Below are 18,249 nucleotides of genomic sequence, written 5' to 3'. Positions count from 1 at the left end.
TTTAACTGCGTGACTAGCCAGTTTAATTCCTCTGTGAGCAGAGGCTCTTTAGTAGCAACAAGGATATCATCGACATAATGATAAATTATTGCATTGGAAAAACGCTGACGAATTGGCTGCAAAGCCCAATTGACGAAAATCTGGCACATGGTAGGTGAGGTACGACTTCCTTGAGGAAGAGTTACCCATTCATACCATTGTGCTGGAGCTGCTCTGTTAATAGATGGCACAGTGAAGGCAAAGCGCTGAGTATCTTCAGGATGGAGTGGGATAGTGAAAAAACAGTCCTTCAAATCGATGATCACAATGTCCCACCCTTGAGGAATCATGGTGCTGGCAAGCCTGGTTGCAGGGCACCCATCGCTTGCATCTGCTCGTTGACCTTGCGAAGGTCATGTAATAGTCTCCATTTCCCTGATTTTTTAGGGATGACAAAAATCGGTGTATTCCATGGACTCACTGAGGGTCGAAGGTGACCCGCTTTTAATTGTTCCTGCACCAATTGCTTGGTAATTCGCAGCCTCTTCTCTGTCATTGGCCACTGCTCAACCCACACAGGGGTATCAGTTAACCAGGTGATTTTTAAAATGGGTGGCTGCTCTGCAGTGGCCACTAAGGAAAATGCCGGTCAGTAGTTAAAACCATCCCTATTTGGGAAAGCACATCTCTGCCTAACAGTCCCAGAATTTCTTCATGCATTGGCACAACATATAGATGAGCCACAACCACTTGTCCATCTTCAAAGATGATCCGAATAGGATCTGCACTTATTGAGGGAACAGTCAGGCCTCCTACGCCCACAACGCGGGTATAGGGGGATTTCAGAGGCCAATGAGAAGGCCAGTGTAGTTTATTAATTAAAGATATGTCTGTGCCGGTGTCTGGAAGTGGTACCATGTCAATAATCTCGTCGCCTCGTTGCAGTTTCACTGCAATACGTGGCCGCTGGTCTAAACTCACTGTAAGGAAAACATTGGGTCCCATAGATCCAAAGCTCCTAGCTCCTCCTTCTGTTTCCGTAAGGCAGCATTTGGGACTGACGACATGGCAGGATGTTTTCAAAGGGGATGATCTGAGCAATCCTGCTCCCCTTTGGGATTGTCACAGGAGGCTGCAGGGCATAAACCATTATTTTTAACTGTCCAGTGTAATCTACATTGATGACTCCTGGCACCACCATAATACCTTGCTTGCTTGTGGAGGCTCCTCCTAATATCAAACCTCCAGCTGAAGAAATTGTATTATAAATGGGTTCAGAGACATTGGTGGGGATTAAGGTTACTTCCTTATCTTGCAAAGTGACTTCTGCTGCTGTTATGTCTACACCAATGCTTCTCCACATAGCAGGTCTGTTTTGGTTCAAGGAGTCATTTTTGGAGTCTGGTGGGCTGAGGCATCGATTTGTGTCTTGGCGCGGTGCCTCGGTGGGCTGGCCGTGAAGTTTCCCTGTTTTCTGCAGACCTCTGTAGCATGAGTGTCCACATTGCATCTGTGACACCAAACAGGCTTCCGGCAGGTCCGCTTAAAATGACCTGGTTCACCGCAGCGGTTGCAAGGGAAGTTCGTTGGTGGTTTTTTGCTGTTAGTGAAACGGTTAAAGGGCTTCCCTGTCAATGCAGCTGCGATAACATGTCCCTGTTGCTGCATTGCACTCTGCATTGCTGCTGTGAAAGCTGCTGTTTGGTTAGTCTGCTCTGCTCTCGCTGCTCTCACTAGCATTTCGTCCACGCCACAGCCTTGGGGAAGGGAGGCTAATATGGTTTTCATGCGTGCATTAGCATTTTCAAATGCAAGAGAGCGAAACAAATAGTCCCGCACCTCATCAGGCAAATCTGGAGCATCTTTCAAAGCTGTGGAAAGACGATCAATGAACTGTGCAAACGATACTGTGGCTCCTTGCTTGACGTTAGCATAGGATGGAGGCTTCTTCTTGTCTGGCACCAACAGCAAAGCTCTGTAGGCCAGTGCCTGGGACAGCTGATGAATCTCAATGGGAAAAGTCAGCTGTACATTCGTCATAGCGTAAGCTCCTTGGCCCGTCAGCATATCCGGCTGGATCCCATAAAATGGATCTCCCACTGTTTGATGCCTATTAGCTTCCTCAGTTGCTAGTCGTTTCCACTCTCTTTCAAAGATGAGAAATTGGGATGGCGTGAGCAGAAGTGCTGCAATATTGGAACTGTCAGCAGGGCACAAGAGGTCAGCTGTAAAAATATATTGAATAATACTTTTAGAAGCTTCTGAACGAATTCCATACTGGCCAACCGTCTGCTTCGCAGATTGCAATACTTTCCATTCATGTGGTTGCCATTTAGCAACGTTTTGCTCGATCACCACAGGGCAAGCTATAACATTGGCCGCTTCAAAGTCTTTATCTAGGATGGCGTTCTTTTTTACCTCTGCCCAGCGGTTCAGAAGTGGATCAGGTTGGTTGGCAGGCAGCGCCATCTGCTGGGCATTGGATGGCAGTGTCTGCTGGTTAGGTATAGACGACAAGGGTTGCACATTATATGTTTTCTGTGGGAATGAGACAGCTCGATTGTCCTTTGCTCTAGTTGATTTTGCCGGTTTGAGAGCTTAGCAAGCTCGGCTATGATTTGCTGTAGCTCCGTTGATCTCTGCGGCTTTTCCGGCGATTGCGCCGCACAACGGCTGTCAGGTTCCAAAACTTCTTCATCCGAATCAGATTCCGGCAGAGGACAGAGGGACGCTCGTGGATGGGTATCGGGTCCCGCTGATGCAGGCTGCGGGGACGCAGGGGTCTTGGATTGAGCTGAACTCGCGTTGCCCGATCCGGACATGGGCGCCGCCATGTTTTCTGTTTTTGTTTTGGTCAGGTGGGCAGCTGACGTCAGCTCCCATTCTGGTGGGGAGGGGTTTGACTCCGCTCCGCCGGTGGCACCGCCTCGAAGTCCGCCTCCTTGCTGCGTCACCTGTGCCCGCCCTGCGCCGCTGCCGGCTCCGCCTATCTCCTCTTTCGCCATGCCCCTGGGGTCTGGCGGCTGGCTCGTCCCCTCCTCCACGCCATTCTCTCCGAACTGCGGCAAGGGCATTTCCGGCTTCTCGCCCATTTTCTCGACCACATGGCTGGCCACATTTACCACATCGCGGAGGGACAAGCAGAGAGGGGCCGCGTTCCCTTTCACCGGATGCGTGGAATTAATCCCGAAAAATCTCGCTACTCTGGATACATTTTCTGCTCTTTCGCTTGGGGGGGGACAGCCCCCGGATCAGGAGAGCAAGGAGTCGTTCTCTCCAAAGCGGAAATCGCGGCTTGGGCAGCTCTGCGCTCTGCGGCAAAGGTTTGCAACGTGTTTATAATTTTTTTCCAAGTTACGCCTAACTCCGAGCAGAGTTTCGCGTCTTTCCCTTGTGAAACTACCGAATCCCACAGTAAGTCTCCGATTTCTTTCCATTCCGTCTTGCTAAACAAAAGCGAGGGCTGATGTAACTTCCCTTTCTTTTTAGCTCATTGGGCCAGCTGATTTATATCAGAGTCTCTGATTTTTTTGCCCCGTTTCGAGACAATGGATGCTAAAAGCTGCGTGGCAGCTATGAAATCGCGTTCCATTAATGTTTCCATCCGCGTGGCTGCTTACCTTCTCTCCGCTGACAGCAGGTGGCACTGTAGCCTTTCTAAGCAATCCAATCAGCCGACGCTCCCCGGCCTGCCCCGCAAATCTAGGATAGGAGTCCGCAAGCGGTACACACACCCCTAAATCAAGCAGGGTCTTTTCCGCATTTAAGCCCTATATTCCAGCATCAAAGCCCTATATTTCAGCATCAAAGCCCTATAATCCAGCATCTAAGCCTTATATTTCAGTATTCATCCAGTGCTCAGCCCGTGTTCAGGCGCCAGTTATAGCTGAGCTCTGGTAAAACCGGGGACTAGAGTAACGTGAGACCAACCAGTATGGTTTCCAGCACGCACTCCGATTTGTTTCCGTGAGATGGCGGGTTATATACAGAGTGAATAGTTTACAGTTAGCAGGTGCACTGTGATAGGCAGTGGACATACAGAAGCATGTAAACAATCCAGGGTTAAGGTAGCTACGGAGACTTAGTGCCATTACCTCTATGCTGCGAGTGTCCATACCTTAACACATTCCTAGTAGCAGATAAGTTTATCTGCTACTACGTATGCTGAACGTTCTGCGGCCTACTAGACCCAGGCCTGAGGCCTAGTTCGGCCTAGTTTGGAATAGCTCAAATGGTATCTGTGAGCATATCATGCCCACGATACCTGAGGAACTCGGCCACACAAAAGAAGGCAAATATATTTCAGAAGGTCCAGCTTCTGCGTCTTCAATATGAGATCTCAAACTCTGAAGCTCCACAACAGGACAGGGTGGTAGTCTGTGAATGGCATTTGATATATAGCTAAATAGTCCTGAAAATAATTTTTTAAATGGCAGATAAGGGAGAAAAGGCTCTTTTACATAACTCTGGTACTACTGTCATGCCTAAGGTCCTTAGCCACATAGGAAAGGTTCTGGTAAGAGTAGATGTAACAGGAATCTGTTCTCAAAATAGAAACTGGCTATAGAATGGCAAAATGATTTGACAGTGATGCTGAATTTCTACTCAATCATAAGCAAGGTTTTACATGTATTCTTTATGCTATACAAGTCTGGCTTTTCTTTTCTCATTTTTGCCTTGTCTTGTGGTATGAAATAGCTTCTCATAACATAACTTGAGTGTCCTAAGTCTGCCACATTTATCATTTGCTGCCATACATTCTGATTTTGAATAAGAAATTGGTAACTTAGCTCCAGTTTACATTACTGTTTTTGCCCAATTTACAGACTTACACATGATACCATAGACTCGCAAGTCAGCTTTTACTGGAAGAGTAAAATGACTCAGTTTGGGTCTGGGAGCCAAAGAGCTAAATATAGTACACAGCATTAGAGCCTAGTACAGCTGGGGGAAGAAAATCCATTCGGGGACTTAGAAAAGGTCAGTTTGGAACAGAGGTGCCTGGGGTGCAGAAACACTTGCCCTGACAACTAACTTCATTCTGTTCTTATTTGAGAAGTGGCACAGCAGAGGTACTGGAGACAGAAGAAAGTATAAGAAAGTAAGACAGAGAGAAAAAATGGACATAGGAAAGGTTTGAGCTGGTTGTTCCAAAAATTAGTGCAGGATATAGGCTATCAAGTATCCATTTCTGTGGGACAGTGGTGTTGTAGCACTGTAAATATCTTGTTGAATATGTACAAACTCAGCATACTCTGTGCAAGTTCTTTATTGAAACAATGATCCATGTACAAGCTACATCACATTTGATTTTGCCACTTCAGCATGAAATTTTCTCTTTGTGGTTTACGGCCGTGAGCTATAAAATCATAACAGTTATTTAAATCAAAATACAGCAACTGCTTCTCAAAAGAACACATTCATATTTGTCTTACATTTCTTGTAAAATCAAAAAGGATTTCATAATAAATGAAATATAACTTACGATACTTTAGTGCAAGCATTTCCTTTGCATCTAAGAAGCTTTCAGTTGTCCCACTAAATACAGGATACTTAAGAGGCCAACTCTTAAAATAGCATGCTGCCAAGATATCCCATGAGAACTTTGAAAAACTGACACTGTTGACACTTTCTAGAATTAGTTAATCTGACCAAACTGAAAGTCAGAAAGCCCTGGTTATATGTTACAGTACTTTTTTCAAAAGGTAACTGCAAATCCAGGAACTGGCGTAGTATCTACATTAGAATAAAACGGGCACTGATTTAAAAAATCAGCATCTCTCATATATGTCATTTCGCAAGTCTTATGATTATACAGTAATTTTTAAGCACAGGAGTCTACTTCTGTGCCTTACCAAGTACCAACAAACCTGCACAAAAATGCTGGTCTATGGGTTCTTTTAATTTTTTTTATATGACAGACAAAAAATAACTGAAGGGTAGGTTTTATCACAAACATGCTCAAATCAGAGAACAAAAAAAGGATCAGCAGTAAACAAATGCTGCTCAGAAAGAAAATGTTGAGAAAATAGTGAATACTATGTTTAAGTGGTCTGATTAGTATGGTCTTACATTTACTGAAAAAAGAATAAGTGTAAAATTCAAATCCAACACTGATTTCTTCTGCTGCAGAAATCTAGTCATCTTTCATGAAGTTTGGCAAAAATATTTGAAAATGGTGTAAATATATTATGCAAATCTCTTTTCCTTATTAAGCCTGGCTTGGTGTTCCTTTGCTTTTAGAATGCAATTTCAGTTGGACTGGATTTTCCAGATTTTGAGTGTTTTAAGAACCATTAGTGTTTGGTGGTACAATAAATAGAAAAATGTAACAAAAAGTGTGCATAGTCCAATGATGGGAACAGATTAATGCCCCTGAAATGCTTAAGGTGCATGAAAATATATAACAATGCAAACATTACTGTTTTCTTAGAGCCATTATTAATTTTATGTTTGTTAATTGTGTTTTTGGACCATAAAGTAGCCATTTGCTAAGAAATACTGCAAGACAGAATTGCATACTTTATAATAGCACAGCCAATAAGTTTGGAACAGGAAAGACAGGTTTGGATCTTGCTTCCCATCTGTCTTCCACAAAGGAAGTTCCTGAAAGCATGTAAAAAGCTTTAGGCTTAGAAGTGTCATATAATGGATGCATAAGACACTGAGCAGCAGATACAAAACCACGAAAAAACCACATAAACCAGAACCAGTGGTTCTGTATAAAATCTGTATTTTCTTCAGCTACATTGCTGTTTAGTTTTTGTTCTGATAATAACACAAAGCTAAATGTCCAGACTGGTTGGAGCAGTTCTACCTGTGAACTCTCAGCTCTGTTCCCTTTGACCTTGCAACAGCAGGAATCCAGCACTCCATGGAATCCAGCATCTATCTAATCCAAGTACCTGTTGCTTATATGTGGTTTGCAATGTGCATTTGTGTGCACTTCAAACGTGCCCTTTGTGGGCAGCCTCTAGGGAAAAACATCATTTGTATCTTCAAGGAAGTTTACACAGCAATACTGAAGAAATCTGTGGGGACTGTTTGCTCCCAAATGTTTCTCAATAAATAAATAATATAGAGACTGGAGGACAGCCTGAGAGAAGCAGTCAGGGTTAGAACACCATAGATATACATGAAGGGGTCTGATCTTTATTGTAAAAACTTCATAGTTTAAAAAGATTAAAATTAAAATACTGTAATAAATATTTTTACAACATTAAAAAAATCAAAGTAATTTAAATGTTATTTTTATGCTTTCAAGGAGAACATCCTTGCTTATCTGTGCAATCTTAGTTGGGCAACAGGTAGGTAACTTTAGAATGCATGGGCATTGTTTCTAAATGCTGGACAGGCAGAAACATCAATGTATCTCTTCTCAGGAGGTTAAGGTGAATTGAAGGAGTTTAGTGCAAGTTCCTGCTTTTGTTTCTGCCCTTGTCCTTTTTCATATCAGAAGCAAATCAAGTAACTTGAAAAACTGATGTGAACACTAAACAGAAATGTCCTTTGGATTCAGACACAACTTACCAATTTGCATCACACTGTTGTCAATCACACTGGTCAGAAGTGAGGTTCTTTATGGTATTCTCTTCAACTAACTTCTGTTTTACATTTATATTGCTTTGCTGGAACTCAAATATTTCCAGTCACATTCCTAAAAGGGACTTTGCCCTTGCATGTTTCCTTTTGGGCATGTGCAAATGCATTTTGTATAGAAACCTGCCACTGTGGTGAGCACAAAAAATATGAATGCTGCCATTTCTCACAAGTTGGTTGTAAAATCTGAAGTCCACTATTAAGCATGTAATTTTTTTTAATAACCACAGAAAGATAAATATGGAGCCTTCTCTGCATCACCTATGTAAGTAATGGGGTATTCCTGTATTGCACTGCTGGTAAGGCTCTGCGCTTTAACATGGGGAAGTCGACATAAGACCTCAGTTTATTATCAATTATGTATCTGCAACATGGACTTTGTCTGGTCTTGATTACCCATGCAGTTAATATAACTGATTGCCTCCAACAGACACCTTATGGAGATGTGGCTGCTTCGTTAAAATGTCCAGAAGCCATCCATGCATCATCTCCCCACAGACCTAAGAGACTTCTTTTTCTACAAGATACTTGATTCCAGATTTATTTTAAGTATCTATATTTATATTAAAAATCTTCTTAAACACTATAATGTCATAGTTTGTTCATTAGTTCCAAACTAAATATGTCAGGTAATTAAGTAATATGCTATTAACCCTACACAAATTCCTTGTAAGTGCTTTCTTTCCAGACTCACTGCAGAGAAGGTACTTTTTATTGTCCATCTGCAAGACAAATTATCACTTCCCTTCCACTCCTGGCATTTCCTGGCAGCAATGTTGATCCTTTTTAATGCCACAATTGCTGTGATCATTAAAGCTTTACTGGGGTAGAGTCACATATACTTGAGCAGTGACCATCCTACATGTAAGAGGTTCCCAAAATCTCAGTGCAATTATATCACATTTAACAGTTTGCATGACTGTCTTTGTAATTTTATAGGACACTTGGTTATATTTTTTTTTTCAGTTTGGATACAACACTCAAACTGATGCTTATATATGAATTTAGGCTTGATCTTCAGAATATATGAATTTACTCAAAATCAAGAAGCCAAATAAAAGGGTATTTTGCTATTTCAGCCTTATTATCAACTGATTACTGGCATTTGCAGGACTGTTATGGAACCTGCATATCTTCTGGTAAGGTAGCACATAGTTAATGCTTCCAAATTACTTCAAAACAAAACAAGACATCTTGCATATTTGCAGCTGTTTTCCATATAAACTTCTGGCAACATAGAAAATGTTCAAATATGCAAAAAGTATGCAAAAAACCCCTCCAGAGCGGTTGGACTGCAACTTTCTGTAAGATTTTTATGGGCTTTCCCATCTGTAATATACACCTCAAACTTGTTTTTCATGCAAAACAAACGATTGTTGGCATCTTCATTCCATGAAAAAGGGAAAACTATTTCCCATGTGGCTAAGCAGTGTGGTCTCAAATGAAATGGAAACATTTTAACTTTCTTTAATAACCCTCTAAATCACAATGCAGCTGAGCAAACAGGCTTTGTAAATGGGATCTATTAGGATTTTATTTGGCTACTGGAGTGCTGCCTCTTGGGCAATATTTCAAATTCACAAGTTAATATTTGCAAAAATGCAATAGATGGAAATAACAAGAGTGGAAAAGGGAAACCAGTTTTATGTTTAGTAAGTTCAAGTGTCCTACATCAAAGACTACCAGCGACTTCCAGGAGGCCACTACAGGCAACTCCAACCTAGAAAATGCTGAGGTAAATATTTCTTGGAAATACTCCTAATCAAAAAGAGCAATTAATATTAATGTAATAGCAATTACTCTGCCATACATCATGGTAAACTAAACTCAAACTGAGAAGAAAGTGCCAAATAATCCACTTACATGCTTTTGCTATGATAGTCTCCAGGTAAGGCTTAGTGGCAAGTACAATATGTATTTTTAAAAGAGCTCCACCTGATTTTCCTGCTATGCATAGATTCAGGAGTAACTATCATACATGGCTTTCATATATAACACACGTATTTTTGTCATTAGCCAATGCTGTGTTATCAGAACTGAGTTCAGCAGAAGGCTCGGGAGGGGGGTCTGCAGGAAATGCTGGTGTTTGAGGAGTGTCTTCTTCCTTGGTGTCCAACTGCATGCTTTCCTGTGACTGACCATCCATGCAGTCCTTTTTGGACAATGGGTGAACTGACACTTTTATTGCAATCTGTTGAGGTGGCTCATGCAGTGACGATGCGTCCGAGTCAGCTGTGGGAGATTCACTGCGCGTCAAAGCATTTGGGATCATATAAAGCTCATCTGTTTCAGTGGTTTCCTGACCTTCTGCCGCCTGCCGTACAAAATTCTGTCCTTGCTCCTCCAAACCGACAACCTCCATAATTTCTTCCATTATAGTCCTGCAGTTCATGATGAGAGGTGGCAAAGGTACGCTCCGAGCAAGCTCTTCAATATAGCGAGCAAATTCCATGGTCTTGAACTGGGTTACTTTGGCAAGCTCGAGCGTTTTGGCTGATGTGATAATTGGGATACGCTTTGCAATCTCAAAGGCCTTCTGAAGTTTCTCTGCCCCTTCTGTTCTGAAGAATTCATTGATTGCTTTCTCGGTTTTCTTCAGATGACTGCTCATCATACATAACCGAGTAATGTTCAGTATCATAACAACAGTAAAAGCAACAAGGCAGACAATCATGTAATAGATTCCCATATCTCCAGAGGTAAAAACAACCCTCAGCGTCACAGTATTGTTAACACTGCCGTACATATTAGATGCGACACACGTGTATTTACCTCTGTCTTCAAATGACACGCAAGTAATGTTTAGTAGCCCATTGTCAAGAAACCACCATTTTCCTGTTGGAGAGGAAACAGAGTATCTTAGAAGTATTTTGTCACATGATCAGCATAGTCTTGAACATCAGCTTTATCAAACTGGCTTCAGGTTTTGGAAGAAGGAAATAATGTTCACAAGAAGACAAAGAATTTACCATCATAAAGGCCTGAGATCCTAGCTATGTTACTATCAAATCCCTGACATCAACTCTGTATAGTCAGAGCATGCCCTAAAAAGGTCTCATAAAAAATGCTAATATGTCTCACATGTATCTCAATCTTGTGGTCAGTTAAGTTACAAAGATAGGACTACTCCAGAGAGCCTTCCAAACACAGGTCACGCTTCCTCAAAGAACAGGATCAATGGGATTGTGAGGCAGAAAAACCTACTAAACCCTCCTTGTTTTGCTCCCTGACAATGCATGTGCTTACAAATGGGTTATTTTTGGTGTTATGTTACAGTATCTCAAATAATTCTGTTAATGTAAACTTTAAAAATCCTAACATTTTTGACATAATATACTGCATTGCCTGCCCTCTGAGGTGTTGAAAAACTGATTATGAAGTATGATTTTAAAGAGAAGGAAGTAGGATAGGAGGAGTAAAATAGATAGCAGGGAGAAAAGCCATGACAGGGAACACCTTGTTTGTCAGTAAGAACTTCTACACACCACAAAAGAACTTCTTTTACATTTAAAAGTAATTTCTATCAATGTAATATAATTGAGAACTTTGCCCTCTGCATGGACATATATATTTCATATACATGAACACTTCTTATTCTTTGAACCTGGCACAGCAGAACAATTTAGGTATGAAACTGCATTTAAACAACATGTTAAAAAGCCATCACTCCTGTCACTGCTAAAGTGATTCAAGATTCACCTATTTACTATATTTGTCACTATATATTGGTAATGAATTAAGATTTTTAGTTCCTCAAGTGAACTTCATTTTTATTAAAATATCACTACACTATTTAAGAGCTGAGGATGTATATTTTTTCTTTATTTGGTGTGATATCACTTCTTAAATTGCAACTTTGCTATAAAAAACATAAGTCAACTCCAACAGGAAAGTCTGGTGCCAATTATTTCCTTTGTGTAAACCCAATCTTGGAAGTGTTCATATGGTTCAACAGCCAGAAAGTGGAATGTCTCTGTGCCTTCTGAACGCTTCATACAGGGAGATATCATACAGAAGATTTCCTTTTGAAGCAATAACAAAGGCTGATATAAGCCAACAAGACCAGCTAGTACATACTGCTGCTCAGAGGAAGACTCAACTGTTTTCAATCTCTCTAACACAATCCCAAGCCATTCCGGACAGGTATCTGCTGAATGTAGTAAAGGAATTTCAATAATCCTCCACAAAAAGGAATGTCAGGTGTTTACCTGTCTTTACCATCAGTCTTTTTTTCCTTAAACCTAACCTAACTAACTGCTATTTAAGTCTATTAAGGCAGCTGAAAAAGACACAGAACCAGTGATCAGAGAACTAAACCTGTGCAAAATCCCTGTGCAATCATGTAAATCCCAAGGCAGGATTGCAGTCCTGCCCCAGGTTGGTGTATACTTTGCTTATACATTTATTTTATCCTTTTCACAGAAGTTCTTTCATTGTTAGAAAGATTGTTCTATTTTTTCCCTTATTTCTTTCAATGAAGGAACTGTGGGCAATTCTGAAACTCATTAGTTAAAAACTCCTTTAATTAAGAGTAGTTATAGGCTTTTACCATGTTCAAAGTTTTTTTAATTAATCATGGCTTACCCAAATTGGTTTTTTTACATTATCTCCAGTAGAAGCCTATGTAGAAAGTATTCCCACAAGATCCCTGCCTCAGTTCATGTGTACAGACAGCTCTTAATTACATCTTTTTATCCTCTTACTTAGAAGTTTTAACTTAACTGAAACAATATTTTTTACTCTAGCATAATTCTTGAAAACAGCTGAATCATTTTGCCTGCAATTAAAAAATGCAGAATAAATAAAAGCTCAGTCTAAATCAGACCTTCACATAAAAAAAAATCACCTCAACCTGCTAAAGTTAAACAAATTCAGAGGAAAACTCCTTTACAGAGGAAATATTAACATCTGCAACAGATGACACTTCTTCCTCCACCTCCAGCAAAACAAAAAATGCATAGTATTTGCTGCTTAGTATTTCTTTGAATTGGAATGCTGGTCCTTTTTGCAAAGTAGGTTTCTATTAATTGTGAAATAACAAGATGCCTTGTGATGTATCCTGGCTCCAGCTGTTCTAAATGACATAATGGCATTGAACTGTGACTCTGTGACTGGGTCTATGCCAGTGGATCCTGACAGACGTATTGACCCATATAAGAAAACAGTGATTAGAAAAGGTATCATTGCTGAGGTTTGATAACAGTTCAATGCCATACTTAACACCACATAAAAAGGTCTCAAGCTAGGAAACATTTCTTACAGAAAGACAGTCTCTTAAAGGCAGTATTACACTGTTGAAATTCAAAATTAAAGTGATGTTGTCTTAATACTACATCTACACTTTTCACTGATTTGGTCAAAGTGTTTGCTCACATACCTAAATGTTTGTTTTAGCTACCTCTCTCAGCTGACTACAGAAAGACCTAAATTTAGATGCCTAACTAAAGGGGAAATTTTCTATTAGTGAACCTTAAAAAAACACTCCAGCACACTAATCGCTGTATGTTGCCACAATCACACAAATCATGTTTGAAAGTCTGCTTAGTAGCTCAAGTAGTTCCTTTCTCTAGCTTTACTCAGAAAATGATGACATGCTGTACTGTAAAACATAACCAGTTATGCAGTAAGCTCTTAGAGATACACACTGCTCTTTCACATCAAGCTGGGTCAGTCATTACACCCGTCACAGCAGAGTTCTCTCTCAGGTCAGCCATTAGGCATGCTGTCTTACAACTAAGAGCTTATTTCATCATGCAGTGAACCAAGCCATCACTATGGAAGAATTACGTGAGAAAAACACCTTTCATATACCCACACTCCCCTCAAATAGTCCCTAGAAGTATAATTAAGATTATCACCCAAACCTTCCATTTAAGGAAAAAAAGCTCATGTGTAATTATGGTCTCTGGCAAATGCCACTGAAGAATCTGAACTAAAGCCAGGAATGCTCAAATTTGGCCTGTCCTTCTGACTGCTGCCCTATATATGTTTTGCACTTGGTTGTTCGGGGCATCTCCTATTTCTCACACTACCATGGCACTGCACATAAAGACTGCAGGCATATCAGGGAGTTAGCTGTGTTGAGTTCACACCAACAAACTATTCTCATGTCATGAGAATCCTCCTTTGAGTTCAGAAACAGCTTTTTAATCTTTTTGTGGTGCCAGAGAAGAACAAAGGAGGACAGAATGAGAAACAGGAACAGACCTGAAGTCTTCCAATGAAAAGAGGCCTGTCTACACTTTCTGTTAATTGCTTCAGCTTCCTGCTATGTGTTGCTATAAATAACACATAAAAAGTCACTGTTTTCTTCCAAGGTGTGCATAAAAAATTTATAACTGCCACCAGGCTTTCATTTATTTTCACACAGGAAAATACCTCAGCCAGGCCATTAAATTCAGGTTATTTGTCAACTTGCTGAAATCAGAAGTGTCTCTGGACAGGCTACATCAGTGCTAGTACTAAGATCCTACCTTTATTCTCCTCTTCCTGGAGCAGGTGGCCATTGGAATTGTACCATCTGTAACGTGGACTGGGACTCCCTTGGACATTGCAGTCGATCAAGGCACTATGGCCCTCCTTGACTATGATGTGGTCGATGCAGGAGATCACCACAGGCGCGGCCCGTGTGTGTGTGTCAGTGCGGTTGAAAGTGCTGTTACTCACATCCTCAGCAGTGGTCAGAGCTGCTAATAAGATGACAAGGCGTGTGGTAGGCAGAACGTACAAAAAGTGGTGGCTGTTCTGTATGTCCATTTTCCTTCAGTGGTGTACCTGACTGGCAGGGAACTGGTTCTGTTGAATGCAGGTCCTTGAGGTGAGCAGGTCACAGGAGAGTTCTGCTTTGATCTGTGCAATTTTATGTTTAAAATAGCCTATAAAATAAATAAATAAGTACAGTGAGTGGGCATATATAAACAATCCATTAGATATGCTCTTTTAAAATAGTGACACATCCATTAATGCATTTCACAATCATCAATGCAGTGTCTTGTCTAAATGCTAATGTTATCACAGTCCTTATTTTTACTGGAAAAAGATGTATACATTTTCCTGACAATGGTGTTGTTCAGAGTGACAGGTGTAGGAGAAAGCTTTTATCACCTAGACATTTAGCAGCAGTTTAGCTACAGTAGCAGCTACAGTTTTATGCCAAAAGTTCAACAGATTTTTTTTTAAACCATTTGCAAAATCAACAGGAAAAATGGAGGTACAGCACATTAAAAGCTATCACTACCAGTTTGGTGCTTCAACTCTATCACGTGCATGGTCTTAGATGAACTGTGAAACATGGTGTAAGAAAGAACAGTTCCAGGAAGGGGTTTTGGATCTAATGCGAAAATTCTTGACATACACATATTTTCCCAAACACAGGAGCACATAGAGCAAAACATATCAGACCATTCACTTTTCCTAAGCTACTGCTGTCTAAGATAAAACATAGCATGGAAGACTATTCTTAAAAGAGGGTATTTCATGCTTGATAATTTCAGTGTTGTTATTTTTAGAGTAGATTTGTAAAGAAGAGTACTTGCTAGTGACATAACTGGTTAATGTTCCTTTGAGATAAAAATGAAGTTAGGACTTTTGTGTTCCTTATGTGGCATTAAGCATTTTGCCTGTGTACTTTTTGCACACTTTCCCTCAGTATTTTCCCTCAACTAATCACCCACAATGAGGCCTTTCTGAAGCAGTGATTTCAGTTTCTGGACAGAGGTGGGGGGGTTACAAATGTGCTCTCTATTGGCCTCATTATGCTCCTAGTGAACACAATTGGCATTCAGTACTGACTGAGGGCACAGTGTTGGCTTCAAAATGAGCACCTTGGAAAATTTCACTCAAGAGTCTAAAGGCCACAAATCATGTTAAAATCACAGAGTATCTGACTATACTGTACCTACCCACGTGTTTCTAAGGTAAATAACTGAAACTTAATGAAATTTATTAGACAGAGGAATCTATCTGGAATCCAAATATAGGAAACTATCTAATGAACTTTCCCCAAATGAACATTTCCATTTCAAAAATTTTTATATATTCTTAAATATACATTTGACCCATGGTAAATCATCTGCCTTAGTACACAAAATAACTGCTGACAAGATCAGTTTTCTAGATCAGTTCCATATATAAAGGAAACACTAAAATAAAAAAAAAAAAAAAGAAAAATCCCCTTCCTTATTTTCTTCTGTATTCAGAAAGGAATGAAAGCAACATTACTGTCTCTCACTGGTAATATTTGATTTAGGTTTTTCTGTTATACATCCTCTGTTCTCTGTAAAGCAATGAACTTACTTTCATACAAATAGATACAGGTGTTATTGAAAAAGCAAATTAATTCTTCCATTTTACAGGACGAATCATTACTAGAAATGAAAACCTGTGTTTTTTTAGAAAAACTGCTGGCATGATGTAGAGGTCTGTTCCAGCTTCAAGCCTGTCTGGTTTTTTCTCTGCTTTTATTATTACTGAATGTGGTATTTCTCTTGAAGAGACAGAATAATTTTTAACTTTAAATTAATATGCAAATCTCATTTGTCATATAGAGCTATATAAACAATTACTTCAGAAATCTATTTGCAATTATGCAAAGCATGTAGAGTCTGTGCTTTTGAAGGTACACTCTGTCTGAGTCAGTTTGAGAAAAAACCTTCAGTTCTGCCTATTCATTTCAGTAACTATTTACATCTCATTTCTACTACTCCATTAACCTTGGAGACTGACATTCTTCATGATTACACATATTCAGTCTATAAAATGTTTCTGTACAGTGTCACAGATCTGCATTACACCATACAGAAAAGCCAAAATCACACTTCCTGGCAAAGGAGCAGGAACAGAGACTGGGTGGATTAAGACAATGGGAAGGGCAAAAGATAACAATATAAACTGATTAAGCTTTGTGTTCTAATTACTGTCTGAGGCTTGTTATTACTGCATTTGGGTCTATCATGTAATTTTACAGCAGAAAAATCAGTAGCAATCAAAAAAAGGTGTTTATTGTGGAGAGCAATTTGCATTCTAGAAGGAAATGAAATAGCATCTCCCCAGTGGCTGCTCAGAAAACGTGCAAGGAAGGGACCAGCAGTGTATTAGGAAGCTCCAGGTAGCTGATGGCCCATGGACTGCACACAGCACAGGGATGTGGGTGGAGGTTTGGAAGGTGTGATGGCAGTAAGGTGTTGCCTATTGTGTATGTTTACCTGTTTTGAACACAGAGCTTATGGAAGCAGAAACTGTACCTTTGTGTAGTGATAGCAAATTTGACAGGTCCACAATATGGCCAAAGAGTCGATTACTTGTCTGAAGGTAACAGTGACACCCTCACTCTGGCCCAGAATGGAACCATAAATAGCTGCAGTAAATTTTAGGAAATAGAGATGAATAATTTATGTCTACTGTGTAAGATTTTTACCTACTCCTTCTTCTTACTCATGGGAATGTACTTTCTCATGTATGTTCCTGGAATGTAAAATACTAGGAAAACACCAAATACCTCTGTAGATACATTTCTATTGGAATTACAGTTTGATGGCTAATATGAGGAATATAATCAGTAGGTTTAAAGCAGAATGTTTGGAAATGAAGGTTGTTGCTTTCATATGCCATCCAGGGAAGTGCCTGAGTATGTTTGGGGAGAAAGGGGGAGAGCTCTCTGAAGAATGGTGTTTTAAGATACAAGTTTAGACAAATATTTCCAGGGCAACTAGGAGGCAGTAGGCAATCTTTCCCTTGGTGTGCATCCTCTTCAATGTTATCAGGAAACAAAAAGAGATGAAGGTTTTCTTAGCCCCAACTGACACAAGAAAGTTACAGGGTGGCCATGCTGGGACCTGAATGTCCAGGACCCTCTGCAAACCTGCTGGGCATGACCAAGAATGTAAGAGACAGGTTAGGAAAGCAGGAAAAAGCAGAGAGAAAACTGAAGGGGTAGAAAATGTACTCACACCAGACGCTGATGCAAAGGAAGATTTGCTGAGATTTCCTGTCCTCCTGCTTTGCCATAGGCAAAAGAGCAGCCTGAGGATATCAGGGAACACAGATCTGGGAACCAGTTGCTTTGCTAAACCTCAGTGATGTAACGAATTATGGTTTAATCACACAACTAAATGGGGAGAAGACTGAGACCAAAATAGGACTGTTAGTGATATCTGGCAAAGCAGGAAGAGAATCCACAGTGTTGGAGAAGTGGGTACAGACCTGTCACCCAGGATCTTGGCCACAGGAGGCAGCAATTAGCTGTGACCCATGATAAACTCGATGAAGGCAGCCAAAACTGTAACCTTTTAGTCTGACCTAAGTCAGAGAAAGCTGGATTGACTAGACTAAAACAAAGATTCCTGTAATAACTTCTTAGACTGAGAGTAACACAGTACTCTAAAGAAGGAATCCCAAGACTTGCTTTGTAGGAACAGATTGAGTCTCAGAGCATTTTTGCCATGAAAAGGTCACTATAAACAAAGACCTAATTTCTGGTCATGGAAAGAATGTAATCATCAAAGCATATGAACTATCTGTAAAATACTTACAAAAAACAAAACTCTATATAATATAATTAATGTGGTTACATATACTTTTCTTCTTTTTTTTACTTTTAAATTTGTGTTGCATGAAATGGAAAAAGAACATCCTTGGCTATTCTGAACTGTGTTTTACACCCAAAGCTGTGGG

General features: G+C 40.2%; 1 protein-coding gene across 1 annotated transcript in view; it reads right to left on the bottom strand.

The window, feature by feature from the left end:
- Positions 1-5,232: 5,232 nt before the first annotated feature.
- MFAP3L (microfibril associated protein 3 like) overlaps positions 5,233-18,249 on the bottom strand; it is a 29,623-nt gene continuing 16,606 nt past the window's right edge. The window contains exons 2-3 of the mRNA XM_063424268.1: positions 14,052-14,453; positions 5,233-10,413 (exon numbers count right to left, since the gene is read on the bottom strand). Of these exons, the coding sequence (XP_063280338.1) occupies positions 9,551-10,413; positions 14,052-14,334 (1,146 nt within the window). The 5' untranslated portion in view covers positions 14,335-14,453 and the 3' untranslated portion in view covers positions 5,233-9,550. The remainder of the gene's footprint in view (positions 10,414-14,051; positions 14,454-18,249) is intronic.

Source organism: Prinia subflava (genome assembly GCF_021018805.1).
Source record: "Prinia subflava isolate CZ2003 ecotype Zambia chromosome W unlocalized genomic scaffold, Cam_Psub_1.2 scaffold_2cwr_NEW, whole genome shotgun sequence".
In the NCBI taxonomy this organism is placed as follows: domain Eukaryota; kingdom Metazoa; phylum Chordata; class Aves; order Passeriformes; family Cisticolidae; genus Prinia; species Prinia subflava.
The sequence above is the reverse complement of the archived record's forward strand: the minus strand, read 5'-3'. Positions and strand labels throughout refer to the sequence as shown.